The sequence below is a fragment of the Capricornis sumatraensis genome, chromosome 3 (assembly GCF_032405125.1).
Source record: "Capricornis sumatraensis isolate serow.1 chromosome 3, serow.2, whole genome shotgun sequence".
NCBI classification, from domain to species: Eukaryota; Metazoa; Chordata; class Mammalia; order Artiodactyla; family Bovidae; genus Capricornis; species Capricornis sumatraensis.
Window position 1 is genome coordinate 176135797 of NC_091071.1, and position 17389 is coordinate 176153185.

Genomic DNA, 17389 nt, shown 5'->3' on the forward strand with positions numbered 1-17389 from the left:
TCGGAATGCAGGAACGGAAAAACCAGACCCTTAGTGTCCTTCCCTCCCCCGTGGTGTAACTACTAACAGATTTCAGGTCCTCCTGAGCAGTATCGCCTGTCTCCCCTCCTACCCCATAGGGAGAAGTTATCTGCCTTACTCTTCCCCCACCGAGGATACGTGCCTCATCCAATCAGCAAATGACCCACAAGACCCCTAGCCCACTCCTTGTACCCTGGGTATAAAAGTGGACTACGGACCACTGTTCAAGGTCAGTTCTTCTTGAGCTGGCCTGCTGTTCTAACAGCGTCTCCTGCTCTAATAAATTTTATTCTCCTCTCCTGCCTCATGTCTGGAAATTCTTTTCCAACCCTCACATGGACCACAACAGTATAGAAGTACAAAATGAGAAAAATGCTATGAAAGAAACATAGTTATAAGAGAGTACTTACTTACCAGACACAGGGGGATGTTAGAGAAGGCTTCCCTCGGGTCTGAAGGAAAGAGGAGTTAAAACAGGTTTGCAGGGAGGGATAGGCGAGGGGCAGAGATAGAGCATTCCATACAGGAGGAGCATCATGAACAAAGTATTGGTTGGTGGAACCATGGCGTATTCAAGCAACTGCCAAAGCCAGTGTGGCTGTTGCTCTGTGCACGCCTGTGCGACTGAGCGGGCCTCGTGTGCCCTCCATATTTGAAGCAGTGGAGAGCAATCAAAATACAGAAAGGAAATGCAGTATCCTCTAGAAAAGTGTTCCATCACTGTGTTGTGTACCTGAAGCTAATATAATACTGTATATAATATTCTGTAAATCAGCCATACCTTGATTTTTTTTAAAAAAGGAACAAAAAAGTGCTAATTATAAAAACTTATCAATATTTCAATCCCTTGTAGCTGTTGTGGATTATGAAGTTATTTAGTATGTGTGTATTCTAAAATAATGTTTCTGTATTCTACTTTTAGGTGGCTTGCTTTGTCAAATTGGTATCTGTTTTAATGCCTTTACTAAAAACAAAACAATGTAACAGCACACAAATATTATCAACCATAATTCTACCATTTTAATGATAATTTTTGTCATTTTTCCTTTCTCACTTTTTTTTCCTCACTAGTGACAAAACCAGAAATTCCAGCAACATCAGCCTCTGACAAGCCTGCATTGTCAGAGGAAGAGATGGAGAGGAAGTCCAAATCTATCATTGATGAGTTTCTCCACATTAATGATTTTAAGGTAAACAAAAATTTTTAGAAAGCAACAGCACAGAAAGGCCCGTGATAGGGGGCAATGTAACTTCACAGGAGACAGTGTAACTTGGTTCTGGTCTAGATCAGTTATTGTGAACTGATGAGACCTAGAGTGAGTAATCCCAGCCCTGCACAATTCAGTTTGCACAACTGAATTGATACATTCAGTTCAATTCAGGAATTGATGCATTCCTACCGAGTGTGCTCTTTTATAGTGATACTGTAGTTCACAAGATCAACTGGCAGAGAGGGAGAGCGGGTATCAATCCATCCCCACTGCAGAATAACCAAATTTACTTTGATGTTAATGAACAAAAACAACACATTATCATTATGAGGAATTCCTGGCTCCTTATATTACCTGTCATTTTATCAACATTCTCACAGTAACTTTAAAGTACCGCTGACATTATTTTTCTTTACTTCATAAGTGGAAAAACTGAGGCACAAAAGAGTAATGTGCCAGGCTCAGACAGCCTGAGCGAAACATTTCAAGATGTAGCTTTCAGCTTGCCATTCTTTAACCTTAATCTTCTCCTTGATCTTCATTTTAAGATAGCAGTGAGTAAGGTACACATACTGCCTGACTTCATGAGCCTTGTAGTCTTAAGTTAGAGATAGATCATGAACAGATAAAGTCCACAAAGTGTTCAATTGTAGTTAAAATAAATGCTAGGAGACCTGTAGGATCTTCAGTTCACTTCAGTCACTCAGTCCTTTCTGACTCTTTGTGACCCCATGAATTGCAGCACGCCAGGCCTCCCTGTCCATCACCATCTCCCGGAGTTCACTCAGACTCACGTCCATCGAGTCGTTGGTGCCATCCAGCCATCTTATCCTCCATCGTCCCCTTTTCCTCTACCCTCAATCCGTCCCAGCATCAGAGTCTTTTTCCAATGAGTCAACTCTTTGCATGAGGTAGCCAAAGTACTGGAGTTTCAGCTTTAGCATCAGTCCTTCCAAAGAACACCCAGGGCTGATCTCCTTTAGAATGGACTGGTTGGATCTCCTTCCAGTCCAAGGGACTCTCAAGAGTCTTCTCCAACATCACAGTTCAAAAGCATCAATTCTTCAGCACTCAGCTTTCTTCACAGTCCAACTCTCACATCCATACATGACTACTGGAAAAACCATAGCCTTGACTAGACGGACCTTTGTTGGCAAAGTAATGCCTCTGCTTTTCAACATGCTATCTAGGTTGGTCATAACTTTGCTTCCAAGGAGTAAGCGTCTTTTAATTTCATGGCTGCAGTCACCATCTGCAGTGATTTTGGAGCCCAGAAAAATAAAGTCTGACACTGTTTCCACTGTTTCCCCATCTGTTTCCCATGAAGTGATGGGACCAGATGCCATGATCTTTGTTTTCTGAATGTTGAGCTTTAGGCCAACTTTTTCACTCTCCTCTTTCAGTTTCATCAAGAGGCTTTTTAGTTCCTCTTCACTTTCTGCCATAAGGGTGGTGTCATCTGCATATCTGAGGTTATTGATATTTCTTGCAGCAATCTTGATTCCAGCTTGTGCTTCTCAGGAGAGATCATATAATGGGACCTGGTTTAGGGATCTGGGGTCATCAAAGGCTTATCTGTTAAAATTATTTGTCAGATATATTAACTACTTTTGCTTTGGTAAAAGCTTACTGAAATTGTCCAAAATTTAAAAATAGGAAGATTTTGCTCATGAGCAAGTTAGAGTACTTTTCAGAACCTCTTGAAAATGCAGCAAAAATAAGAACACTAGCTGGAATAATCCAAAGAACAGACTTCATATATTGTGATTTGTTAGATTCCTTATAAATTGGCAGCACAGCTTTTTAAACTGTCTGAGCCACCAGGGAAGCCCCTAACACAGCTAGAGGTGCAAGGGGAAGGGGGCATATGTATACCTATGGCTGATTCATGTTGATGTATGGCAGAAGCCATCACAATTTTGTAAAGTAATTATCCTCTAATTAAAAGTAAAATAAAATTGAAAAATAGAAAAGAAAGCTGAGGTGCAAAGGTGTAACGTAACTTGCTCTAGGTCATACTTATTTCTGTCGGATAAATGGCAAACTCAGGATTCAAATCCAAGCTTCCAGCTTCAGAGCAGAAGCTATACTTTTTCTTCCTACCTTTTGGAGACCAGGGTTCGATCCCTGGGTCGGGAAGATCCCCTGGAGAAGGAAATGGCAACCCACTCCAGTACTCTTGCCTGGAAAATCCCATGGAGGGAGAAGCCTGGTAAGCTATAGTCCATGGGGTCACAAAGAGTTGGACACAACTGAGCGCCTTCACTTTCATGTCATACTAAAGGCTTATTGCAGAGCTCATTGTAAGGAAGAATTTTCCGTTAACATTTTAGTAGGTGCTGTAGTTAACAGTATTACAAATGAGTATTTATTGAGCTGTTGTTTTGTGTTTGGCAACATGCCAAGTGCTTATATATATTATATGCAGTCCTCACAGTAACCTTGTGTTAGGAAGTCAAAGCTGAGAGATTAAGTAACATTCTTGAACTCACACAATAGCAAGTAAGTGGCAGAATCAGTGTTCAAACATATTTGTCTGACTCCACACCTTGTGTTTTTAGCCTTTGTGAGGTCTGTATGTTGAGCACCTGAAATGTGTCACCCACATTAAGGAATGCATGCGTGTGTTTTATTGGCTCAATTGTGTCCAACTCATTGCGACCCCATGGACCCTAGCCCGCCAGGCTCCTCTGTCCATGGGGATTCTCCAGGCAAGAATACTGAAGTGAGTTGCTGTGCCCTCCTCCAGAGGATCTTCCCAACCCAGGGGTTGAACCCAGGTCTCCCATGTTGCAGGCAGATTCTTTACTGTCTGAGCCACCAGGGAGGCCCAAGAATACTGGAGTGGGTAGCCTATCCCTTCTCCAGAGGATCTTCCCGAACCAGGAATCAACCCGGAGTTTCCTGCATTGCAGACGAGTTCTTTACCAGCTGAGCTACCAGGGAAGCCCATTGTAAGGAATACTTCTTGTAAATATTGTAGTATATGTAGTGAACAACATAATCTGTTTTTATGGGCCTTTTACAGAGCTCATGTTCTAGTGGGTGATGCAGACAAAGCTGTCCTAAAAATAGGTAATAACTAAATAAGCAGCTTCTACGAAAAGAAAGTGTTTCAGTGCAAAGAAGTAAGATTAGATGGTGTGCTAACCAGTGATTGGGCAGTCACAGTGATTGGGCAGTCACAGGGATTCTAGGAGGTGTCATTTCAGGTTAGAGGTCAAAAACAAAAAACAAAACATTAGAAACTAGGGAGAAGGGTAAGATTATGAACTGCTGTGAACATAGAAGCTCCGCAGTAGTTCCATGATATGGGTAGTTGGCCCAGTATGCAGACGCAGTGACTAAATTCTCACTGGAAGACAGTCACTTCAGATATAATATTGAGCACTGAGTATTTGCTTTCATTTTTACTCTCTCCTGAAAAGGCTTTATAATGATGATGGTAGGATTAAAAGGAGGTAAAACGCCACAAGGATAAAAAGCATAAGCTGTAGAAAGCAGCACCATTCTGGAAGCTAGAAGGATGGGTGGTAACTTACTTAGCATTCGATGAATGTGCGTGAGATGCAGATGGGGCTGGAAACAGACAGACTGACTGGGTAAAAGTGTATGTAAGAAACAGTTTTACGTGACAGTTGTCTTAAAAGTGCCAGTGTCATGAAAACGCAAAGAAGAGAGAAAAGATTGACTTGTATTAAAGGAATCTAAAGAGAGAATTCCTTGACGGTTCAGTGTTTGGAACTTGGCCCTTTCACTGCTAGGACCCAGGGTTTGAGCCCTAGCTGGAAAACTAAGATCCTGCAAGCTGGGCAGCGCGGCCAAAAGCAAGACTATAGAGACATCATGACGTGTGACGTTGGGTTTTCAGTTGGATCCTAGAACAATGAAAAAGCTATATTGGACATTTGGGGACAGTTGTGGCAATTCCAGTATGTACTATATCAGCTATTTAGTTGATGTTACTGTGTGAATGTTGAATTTCTTAGATACATATATAAGAAAACCAGCAATTGATTAATCTAAATTGCAGTAAAGGTATGTCAGTGTACATTTTATTACTCTTTAATTTCTCTATATTTTGAAAATATTTTAGATAAAAAGTGACATGGGAGGAGTTGTTAAATAACTTAATAGAGAGGAGATAAACAGTGGTGAAGACACCTAGACCTGCCTCACTTGCTGCTTCTGTCAGGAGGCTGCCCTTCTCACATGCATCTTCCCCATCACAAGAACTGCTCTCGTCAGATGTAGAATCACAGGATTTTGGACTCAGACAAGTTGAGGTAGCTGAGGGCAGGGAGGCACACTGCTGTATTGGTGATTGGGTGACCCTGCTGCCAGGCTTTTATTGTCCAGAACAGCGATACTGACCTAGCCAGATCATCCCGTGGTAAGCTAGTCTAAAAGCCCCACATCCCAAGATCTTCCTAAAAGATTTTTAGTACTTCAGCTAACCATGTCAACTTTACTATAAAAGGAAGACATTTTTCTTTGAAGATTTTGCAAATATTACATATTGAGACAGAATTACCTCAGTTTTCTCATTAAGGCCTTTGAATCTTGACATGAATTTCTGTTTAAATATTATTTCATAATATACCATTTCAAGTTTCTGAATAATCATAATATGGATCCATGTTGTGTAAAAATAGACATTTTTGGCTCTGGTCTTTTGAGTGATCTTTAAGATGTTAAGCTAAACACATTAGCCTTATAAAGATGCACTTTTATTTTTAAATATGCCTAATAATATTGCCCATATTATCCTGCATTTTACTGAGCTGTATTAATGTTTAACTATTTGTATATATGAAAACTATCTTGCTCTTTTCTACCAATTTTGTCATAAGTAAATGTTTTTAAACTTATTTTAACACTCTGGCAATTCGATCCTTATTTTGGAGTAAGCTTTTATTTGCTGTTTGAACAGGAAGCCATGCAGTGTGTGGAAGAGCTGAATGCCCAGGGCCTGCGACATGTGTTCGTAAGGACAGGAGTGGAGTCCACCCTGGAAAGGAGCCAGATCACCCGGGATCACATGGGCCAGTTACTGTATCAGCTGGTACAGTCAGAAAAGCTCAGCAAACAGGACTTTTTCAAAGGGTCAGTATCCTACTCAACAGTAGTATTCAGTTTCTAGGCTCTTTCATAGTAGTTAATTTTAAGAGTACATAACTTTTTAAGTATTTCGCAGTTTCCATAGGTTAAAATTGTATCTGCCATAATATGTCTTTGTGTATTATATTGACAGTATGTATGTTGGTTGATATGATGGCATTTGATAGATTGTGCTAGTGGTTATTTTCTGATTAGTGTTTATTTTCTGATTTTCTGTATCTAATTGTAGATAGACACATATTGTGATGCAAGTCAGATAACAGACCCTCTTAACCACCAACAAACTCGGAGCTCCTCATCAGCCTACATGTAAACCCTGAGAAAAAACCCTTCCTTTGTGAGAAAAATTCTGGAAAATTAAACCAAAAAAGCTTCATCCTTTCACTAAACCATGGTTCATTTTGGCCAAGAAATGCTTGTCTGTCCACTCTACCCCAATAGAAGCATATATAACTCCCAAGTTGTTAATGATTAGGTTTATTTCAGGTTGGTTTCATTGTGATTTCTCTTGATGGCTGAGTTGATGAAGTTTGGCTGTGACTTGTGTTAAATCCTGTCATCAGAATCTGGTTATCTTTGTGATCATCCACAGATGAATGCATAGATCAGGTTCTTTGTGGTACAATCACAGAATCTTGCCCAGGCTTATGTTTTAAAATCAATATTTAAAGTGAAATTGCATATTGTTTAAAAAAAATTGTTTTAGGAGCCATGTTATGCAAATGTAAACACAGAACCACAGCCAGAGCTGACAGGTACCCATTCTGTGAGAGAAGAGGAACTGAGACCTGTAGGGTCAATGTCAGATGGGGTAACCCTTCCATCTCATTCAGGGTGAGTGCTCCGTGAGTGGGATGTCAGGAAGACTTCTGCATTGTTTAAATTATTTCTCTCAGTTTTTTAAATCTCTTTTTTTGCTGATCTTTTTTGTGGTCTTGTAAATTAAATGCACATGATGAAATACCACATATATCTCTCAGATATGGCCAACCTCTTAGAATAGTATAATTATTAAATCCCAGGGTTGAATATACCTAAGAATAACTATTCATTTGATTTCTGTGAGGAATAATGGCATTGTCCTCAGAGTCCCAGAAGATGTATATTTGTTCCTAGAATCATTAAAAAGTTATACTTCATCAATAAGTTAGATTTCTCTTTATTCAGTGACTTGACTAGATTAAGGCCATCTGACTCAGTTAACTTAGTAAGAAACTTTGGCCCCCTCACTCCAGTAGCCAACCAGTATAAATAATAAGAGCAAATGAGAGTATTTACAGCCTCACAAATTGAGTTCTGCCCCTAGCCAACTTGGAACTATAGTTTTAATAACTATTATGTTAATTTATATATATTTGCTTTTTGCCCAGATATTATGATATATTCACCAGAAAATTTTGAAAATGCTACATTACCAGTTACCATTTTCTGTCTTTCTTCAAACTATACTCAGAAGTTGGTTCATCCCTGAAAAGCCCTCACAGAGTGCGTTCTAGCCTCAGTGACCTTGGTTGAACTTGTGAGGTGCTAGCTTGGTTTCCAGGCTATCTCAAATATTTCCATTTCCCTGAGGAAATGTTATGACGTCCAGACACGGTGTCCACATTCCATACAGGCCAAAAGGGGACACACCTGTGTCTCAGGGGCTGCCTCCGCTTTCTCTGTCCCTGCTTCCTCTGCAGCTCGTGATAACGCAGCAGCTTCAGGCTTAGCTTTTGACACTTGAGACCTAATCAGGCTATCCTTAGATAAGACCCCTAGGAGGATCCCTGTTCCTTCCTAAATGAAAAGGTCTGGCAATTTTTTCTAAGGTGGAACTAAGAGATAGCCCCATGTTAGTATCCACAAAGAGCCTTCTTGCACACTGAATCACAATTTCCCAATTACTTCTGAAACCTAAGTTATAAATAGATCATATTGTCCAGAGAAGCCATTTCATTGGAGCCACTGAAATGCCCTGTCTGCTATCTCTTTTTGTCCCAGTATCCAAAGATCTCTGTCCTTAGTCAGCATTGTGAGGGGAGCATCAGGGTCAGCTTTCTGGATGCTAATACTGCTTAAATGCCAACTTCTGAGCAATTGTGGCTTCCCTGGTGGCTCAGACAGGAAAGCATCTGTCTGCAATGTGGGAGCCCTGGGTTGGGAAAATCCTCTGGAGAAGGAAATGGCAACCCACTCCAGTATTCTTGCCTGTAAAATCCTTTGAACAGAGGAGCCTGATAGTCCATGAAGTTGCAAATAGTCGGACACAACTGAGTGATTAGCACAATGCTTTGTGAACAATTAAAGCCGTCTCTGCCTAGTTTCCCAAGCCAGTGATGATTCTGAAAATAAAAAAGAAGACCTCCAAATTTACTGGGCCCTTATCAGCCAACTTTTAATCTGCGGTTTCTCCTTAGTTCAGTCCAGTCGCTTGGTCCTGTCCCACTCTGCGACCCCATGAATCGCAGCATGCCAGGCCTCCCTGTCCATCACCAACTCCCAGAGTTCACTCAAACTCATGTCCGTTGAGTTGGTGATGCCATCCAGCCATCTCATCCTCTTTCGTCCCCTTCTCCTCCTGCCCCCAATCCCTCACAGCGTCAAAGTCTTTTCCAGTGAGTCAACTCTTCGCATGAGGTGGCCAAAGTATTGGAGTTACAGCTTTAGCATCAGTCCTTCCAAAGAACACCCAGACTGATCTTCTTTAGAAGGGACTGGTTGTATCTCCTTGCAACCCAAGGGACTTTCAAGTCTTCTCCAACGCCACAGTTCAAAAGCATCAATTCTTCGGCACTCAGCTTTCTTCACAGTCCAACTCTCACGTCCATACTTGACCACTGGAAAAACCATAGCCTTGACTAGACAGGACCTTTGTTGGCAAAGTAATGTCTCTGCTTTTGAATATGCTATCTAGGTTAGTCATAACTTTCCTTCCGAGGAGTAAGTGTCTTTTAATTTCATGGCTGCAATCACCATCTGCAGTGATTTTGGAGCCCCAAAAAATAATGTCTGATACTGCTTCCACTGTTTCCCATGAAGTGATGGGACCAGATGCCATGATCTTCATTTTCTGAATGTTGAGCTTTAAGCCAACTTTTTCACTCTCCACTTTCACTTTCATCAAGAGGCTTTTTAGTTCCTCTTCACTTTCTGCCATAAGAGTGGTGTCATCTGCATATCTGAGATTATTGGTATTTCTCCCGGCAATCTTGATTCCAGCTTGTGCTTCTTCCAGCCCAGAGTTTCTCATGATGTACTCGGCATATAAGTTCAATAAGCAAGATGACAATATATAGCCTTGACATACTCCTTTTCCTATTTGGAACCAGTCTGTTGTTCCATGTCCAGTTCTAACTGTTGCTTCCTGACCTGCATATAGGTTTCTCAAGAGGCAGGTCAGGTGGTCTGGTATTGCCATCTCTTTCAGAATTTTCCACAGTTTATTGTGATCCACACAGTCAAAGGCTTTGGCATAGTCAATAAAGCAGAATAGATGTTTTCCTGGAACTCTCTTGCTTTTTCCATGATCCAGCGGATGTTGGCAATTTGATCTCTGGTTCCTCTGCCTTTTCTAAAACCAGCTTGAACATCAGGGAGTTCACGGTTCACGTATTGCTGAAGCCTGGCTTGGAGAATTTTGAGCATTACTTTACTAGCACGTGAGATGAGTGCAACTGTGCGGTAGTTTGAGCATTCTTTGGCATTGCCTTTCTTTGGGATTGGAATGAAAACTGACCTTTTCCAGTCCTGTGGCCACTGCTGAGTGTTCCAAATTTGCTGGCATATTGAGTGCAGCACTTTCACAGCATCATCTTTCAGGATTTGAAATAGTGCCACTGGAATTCCATCACCTCCACTAGCTTTGTTCATAGTTACACTTTCTAAGGCCCACTTGACTTCACATTCCAGGATGTCTGGCTCTAGGTGAGTGATCACACCATCGTGATCATCTTGGATGTGAAGACCTTTTTTGTACAATTCTGTGTATTCTTGCCACCTCTTCTTAATATCTTCTGCTTCTGTTAGGTCCAGACCATTTCTTTGCTTTTTCAAGCCCGTCTTTGCATGAAATGTTCCCTTGGTATCTCTAATTTTCTTGATGAAATCTCTTGTCTTTCCCGTTCTGTTGTTTTCCTCTACTTCTTTGCATTGATTGCTGAGGAAGGCTTTCTTATCTCTCCTTGCTATTCTTTGGAACTCTGCATTCAGATGCTTATATCTTTCCTTTTCTCCTTTGCTTTTCGCTTCTCGTCTTTTCACAGCTATTTGTAAGGCCTCCCCAGACAGCCATTTTGCTTTTTTGCATTTCTTTTCCATAGGGATGGTCTTGATCCCTGTCTCTTGTACACTGTCATGAACCTCCGTCCATAGTTCATCAGGCACTCTGTCTATCAGATCTAGTCCCTTAAATCTATTTCTCACCTCCACTGTATAATCATAAGGGATTTGATTTAGGTCATACCTGAATGGTCTAGTAGTTTTCCCTACTTTCTTCAATTTAAGTCTGAATTTGGCAATAAGGAGTTCATGATCTGAGCCACAGTCAGCTCCCGGTCTCGTTTTTGCTGACTGTATAGAACTTCTCCATCTTTGTCTGCAAAGAATATAATCAGTCTGATTTTGGTGTTGACCATCTGGTGATGTCCATGTGTAGAGTCTTCCCTTGTGTTGTTGGAAGAGGGTGTTTGCTATGACCAGTGCATTCTCTTGGCAAAACTCTTGTTAGCCTTTGCCCTGCTTCATTCCATATTCCAAGGCCAGATTTGCGTACCCCAGGTGTTTCTTGACGTCCTGCTTTGCATTCCAGTCCCCTGTATGTAGTTTCTCCTACAGCTGCCCAAAGCATACATTGCTACTTGAAGAGTAAGATAGACTAGACAGATGTTTCAGATAACCTCTGTGTCAGGTGGCTTATAAACAAAGCTTAGATCCTTTGCAGTTTTTTTAAAAGATGTTTTATCAACTTTGAGCATAGTAGTTGATGTATGTAAAACATTTCCACAAGATCAAACCATCCCCTTGGAATTTTCACACCTTGGATCTAAATACTGTATGATGCTAATCAGATATGTGGGTAGGTGAGCACATTATTATGTAGGTAGATTCATTTCAGATAATGTGGTACAGTCATTTAATATCGTGGCCTCAGGAAACTTCTAAAAACTGTCTGGTAAAGGTAGTTGAATGTAGCTCACTGTTCACCATGAAACTGGAATCTCTTTGAAAGTGTTTTGAACAAATGAAAATGTAATAAGTGAAAAGCAGGACAAAGGTTGAAGTTGACTAGATACCCAAAATATTTGCCCTTCAAGGAATCTCATTATATTAATATTTTACTTTTGGAGATGCTTATTGGGAAGGAAATTCTTATCTCCTCCTTGACTACTCTTGGAACTTTTCTTGCCACTTAAGGCAATTCTACTTTGGTAAAAGACACTGTTCGGAGTCTAAGTGGGCAAGCAGACTAAGTTCCACATGCAGAATTGTAGAGGTGCTTCTCAGCAAGTGAAGGCCCCATTTGCTCTCATAGGTGAGGCAATAGTCTTTTTCTGTGGTATTCTTTGAAAATGGTACTGGAATATAAGAAGGGTCTTATCTTTTTATTTATTTCTTTGTTTTACGTGTAGTTAGATTCTCTAATGATCAGGGTAATAATTTCAGACCAGCTTAATTTTGAGATGTCTTCACTGTTTCTTCTTTGATTATCTACAGTCAGATTTATATTTTTATTAAAGTTATCATAATGCAAAATTATGGAAGATGCTGCCTGACAAGATCATTTCCAGTGATGGTAGATTATTTTGCCTTTTAGCAGATGTCTAATCAGAACTTTACTGCATTAAAAAATTAAAATTAAAAAATATATTTCTAACTTTCAATATTTATTGCTTTCTTCAACTAAATTTTAGGATTGCAATATATAAAATAAGTAAAAATAGAGTTTCTGTAGTTGAAATGGGGTGAGGGATGTTCAAAGTCCCATTGGTAGACCTCCCAGAGTGCAGTTTAGTGGGTGTGGTGGTCACTATATACCACAAAGCAAGGCTGTGCTGTAACTTTATTTCATTTATTCAGCCAGCAGAAAATATGTTAGGCAAGGCACTGTTACAGGCTAAGTAGTAGTCCAAAGACACAGAGATAATGATCAAGCAGCTTCTGCACACGGGGCTGTAGGATTTTTCTTTTAAAATCATACAAAAGGAGTTAGGAATAGTAAACTTAATAAGTCGCTTATGAGCTTTTGCTTCAGATACCGTGCGTTCAGCCACCTATGTTTTTTATCATCAGTATGGATTTGATCGGTGATGGTGTTCTGCAGACTGTACCATGGTAAACTGAGTAATCAACAAGTAGAAAACTGGGGCAAGAATATGAGTATCTTTTAGTTGTCATATGAGATGAAAAGAACAGTTTAGACACACTGCTTCAAGACCAGGACTGCTGCGACTGTCTCGTGAGCCCATTAGGCAAGTTTATACCACTAAACCATGAAGCATGAAGAGGCATTACATGTACTTAATCTAGAAATCCTGGAGCCCGGCCAGATTATGTTCCATCGTTGGCACATTAACCAAGCTGGAAGCGTACATAATAAGCGAACAGCCAAGAGTCTGTTTATAGCAAATTGGTGTCAAATAATTGCAAGCTGTGAGGTCACAATATTGCCATTCAGGATTCATGAAGCCCAGAGTTAGATAATATGGCTGAGCTGCCAACTGTTTTGAAATGACACCTTCAGAAAAGTGACCCTGCCTTGCAGTGGTACCTCTTTTTAAGTGAAAAATTTTAGTGATGTGTAGCTCTCTCAGGTAGGTAAAAAGAAGGGCACACTCTGGCTAGAAACTGAAATTGCAGTGAAAAAGCACACATTTTTTATGTATGGAGAGATCTGAAAGGATACCACCTGCCCTTGACCCCTCGATTACACCCTTCTGATTATGTGTCAGTTCAGTTCAGTTCAGTCGCTCAGTCGTGTCCAACTCTTTGCGACCCCATGAATGGCCACACGCCAGGCCTCCCTGTCCATCACCATCTCCCAGAGTACACTCAGACTCACGTCCATCGAGTCAGGGATGCCATCCAGCCATCTCATCCTCTGTCGTCCCCTTCTCCTCCTGCCCCCAATCCCTCCCAGCATCAGAGTCTTTTCGAATGAGTCAGCTCTTCGCATGAGGTGGCCAAAGTACTGGAGCTTCAGCTTTAGCATCATTCCTTCCAAAGAAATCCCAGGGTTGATCTCCTTCAGAATGGACTGGTTGGATCTCCTTGCAGTCCAAGGGACTCTCAAGAGTCTTCTCCAACACCACAGTTCAAAAGCATCAATTCTTCGGCGCTCAGCCTTCTTCACAGTCCAACTCTCACATCCATACGTGACCACAGGAAAAACCATAGCCTTGACTAGACGGACCTTAGTCGGCAAACTAATGTCTCTGCTTTTGAATATACTATCTAGATTGGTCATAACTTTTCTTCCAAGGAGTAAGTGTCTTTTAATTTCATGGCTGCAGTCACCATCTGCAGTGATTTTGGAGCCCCCCAAAAATAAAGTCTGACACTGTTTCTACTGTTTCCCCATCTATTTCCCGTGAAGTGATGGGACCAGATCCTGTGATCTTCGTTTTCTGAATGTTGAACTTGAAGCCAACTTTTTCACTCTGCTCTTTCACTTTCATCAAGAGGCTTTTTAGTTCCTCTTCACTTTCTGCCATAAGGGTGGTGTCATCTGCATATCTGAGGTGATTGATGTTTCTCCCGGCAATCTTGATTCCAGCTTGTGTTTCTTCCAACCCAGCGTTTCTCATGATGTACTCTGCATATAAGTTACAAATAGCTGTGAAAAGGAGAGGCAAAAAGCAAAGGAGAAAAGGAAAGATATAAGCATCTGAATCCAGAGTTCCAGAGGATAGCAAGATGAGACAAGAAAGCCTTCTTCAGTGATCAGTGCAAAGAAATAGAGGAAAACAACAGAATGGGACAGACTAGAGATCTCTTCAAGAAAATTAAAGATACCAAGGGAACATTTCATGCAAAGATGGGCTCGATAAAGGACAGAAATGGTCTGGACCTAACAGAAGCAGAAAATATTAAGAAGAGGTGGCAAGAATACACAAAGAACTGTACAAAAAAGATCTTCACGACCAAGATAATCATGATGATGTGATCACTGATCTAGAGCCAGACATCTTGGAATGTGAAGGCAAGTGGGCTTTAGAAAGCATCACTATGAACAAAGCTAGTGGAGGTGATGGAATTCCAGTTGAGCCATTTCAAATCCTGAAAGATGATGCTGTGAAAGTGCTGCACTCAATATGCCAGCAAATTTGGAACACTCAGCAGTGGCCACAGGACTGGAAAAGGTCAGTTTTCATTCCAATTCCAAAGAAAGGCAATGCCAAAGAATGCTCAAACTACCGCACAGTTGCACTCATCTCACGTGCTAGTAAAGTAATGCTCAAAATTCTCCAAGCCAGGCTTCAGCAATACGTGAACCGTGAACTCTCTGATGTTCAAGCTGGTTTTAGAAAAGGCAGAGGAACCAGAGATCAAATTGCCAACATCCGCTGGATCATGGAAAAAGCAAGAGAGTTCCAGGAAAACATCTATTCTGCTTTATTGACTATCCAAAGCCTTTGACTGTGTGGATCACAATAAACTGTGGACAATTCTGAAAGAGATGGCAATACCAGACCACCTGACCTGCCTCTTGAGAAATCTGTATGCAGGTCAGGAGGCAACAGTTAGAACTGGACATGGAACAACAGACTGGTTCCAAATAGGAAAAGGAGTACGTCAAGGCTGATTATGTGTATTTCCTTTTAATTATGTATATGTCTCCTATAGTTAAATTCACTTTTGTTTTTGTACCTTTTAATATATTCTATGTTGGAATGATTAAACACAGTCTTGAATTATGTTTTTATACTTAAAATAGATAGCTGTGATTTCTAGCCTAAATAAGACTGTGCTGATGTTTTGTATTTGATGTTCCTAAATTTTATAGTTAAAAATTCGATTTATGTACTTCACGTTGAGAAATACTCCATAGCATGAAAGCCTGAAACCACCAGCGTTTCTTTAGAGGTTGCCTAGCTTGTCACGTGTATAATGATCCTGTTATGTAGTAACGGTGTCAGGCTCTTTTGTATTCACCGAGCTTTCTTCCCCATTGTAAGCTCCTCAAAGGAACGATTTTTGTCTTTTCTTCTCTTTGTGTCTGGTCTGTATTACATGAAGTTTTCCGTCAGTGCTTCTGACCGACTCCGAGGATATGATACTTAGCTATGGGGAACTGTTTATAGTTGGGATTAAATTGTTACCCTAGGACATCATGAGACTGGCTCATTTTCATTAAGTTTTTCAGAAGTCACTTCCATACAGGGGTATTTTCTGGTCACCCTCTAGCGATATCCTGGTACCTTAGGTCCTGTTCTTCAGAGAATTAACCCTGTCTGCAAATATGCTTTTGTCTTTGTTTGTTTTCCTCCCCACAATGATACAAGCTCTTTGAGATCAAAAGCTTGTGTACTTGATGCCTAGAGCAGTACCAGACATAGCAGTTGTTTAATGGATATTTGTTGACCGACTGGTTTTTGATATATGTATTTGATCTTAACTTTCAATTACATTTGCATGTGGATTTTTTCCTGTTCTTTTCCAGTTTTTCAGAAACATTGGAATTGGCAGATGACATGGCCATTGATATTCCGCATATTTGGTTGTACCTTGCTGAACTGGTGACTCCCATGTTAAAAGAAGGCGGAATCTCCATGAGAGAACTCATCACGTAAGTTGTGCTTGTTTCTTTGTATGTATTTCTAGTTAACCTGGCAGAACTCACCAGCTGGCTTTTAGTTTAGTGCTGTTTCTTCAGTGCTTTTGGAAACTTTTACACCCAGCCTGTGGCTCTTTAAGACTTCTAATTTCTGTATAAAAATGTTACATTTTTCTAAATTAGAGAAGTGATGGGGATATAATAGCCCTGTGGTTCATTAACATTAGATATCGCTTCAGAATCATGTAATTGGAAAGTGATTGCTCCTGGAAGCTTAATGTTAATCTGGCTTTTATGTCTCTCATTGCTCCAGTGCCGTAAGAATTTATAGTTCCTCGTGATAACCTGTCAGATTGTGGTACCTGCATGGTACATGCTCAGGTTGTTTTGAAAGAACCTGAGCTGTTAGGCATTTCTAGATTTGGACAGGAATGGGTAATTGTTACTACCTTGTGTAGGCTAGTATTTCTCCCAAAACTGTTCACATAGTCCAACTCTGCATACTTGTGTATCCCTATGAGAGTCACAAGTGTATTATAGCACATTAAAGGTATGACACTCCTGTAAGCAGAGCAACAGATAAAAATTATTTCGCTTTGTTTCAGTCAGCATCACTTCATTTAATTGACTGTTGAATCCTTTTTTTGAGGAATAATTGTTAATATGCTATGGAACATAGTTTGTGAAATACTGATTTAACTATAGGAAAATTGGTTCCTTTCTGTTTCATCCATATTCTAAAGAAAAGCTTCCTTTCTTAAACTTATTTCATAAGCAGGCTTCACACCTTCCTGTTACCTAAGGTGCTTCTCTCCTTTCAGCTTAAAGTGGAACTTACATAAACAGAGTAAGTGAGACTGATCATTGCATTGCTTTTGTCACTGAAACAGAGAAAAAGGCAAAACCCAGGAATTGTAAAGCCTCCTTCCAGCTTCTCAGTGAGGCATAAAAACCCGAGGTCTCAGAACTACTTCTGCTAAAAATTGTTACTTTGAGCATGTTTTGGAGCTTGGACCTGCCCAGTATTGTTTAGGTTGCACAGTATCTGTTCTTTTGGCACACTTTGTTTGGCTGTTTTTTAAAACAGAAAATTTGTTCAGAGGTACTTAAGCACTACTTGTATCTTTTACAGAGAATTTTGCAAACCTTTACTTCCTGTTGGAAGAGCTGGAATCTTGATTTCTGAAATATTGCACCTTCTATGCAAACAAATGGTGAGTGTTAAACTTAGTATTGGACTTAGCAGTGTATTAGGAAGTGTCATGATTTTGATCTTGGTTTA

General features: G+C 40.4%; 1 protein-coding gene across 5 annotated transcripts in view; it reads left to right on the top strand.

The window, feature by feature from the left end:
* The window catches only part of EIF4G3 (eukaryotic translation initiation factor 4 gamma 3), a 177506-nt gene that overhangs the window by 141500 nt on the left and 18617 nt on the right, over window positions 1-17389 (top strand). For all 5 annotated transcript variants that reach the window (XM_068967770.1, XM_068967767.1, XM_068967766.1 and 2 more), the window contains 4 exons: window positions 1093-1211; window positions 6166-6338; window positions 15994-16119; window positions 17240-17321. In XM_068967770.1, coding sequence (XP_068823871.1) covers window positions 1093-1211; window positions 6166-6338; window positions 15994-16119; window positions 17240-17321 — 500 coding nt within the window. The remainder of the gene's footprint in view (window positions 1-1092; window positions 1212-6165; window positions 6339-15993; window positions 16120-17239; window positions 17322-17389) is intronic.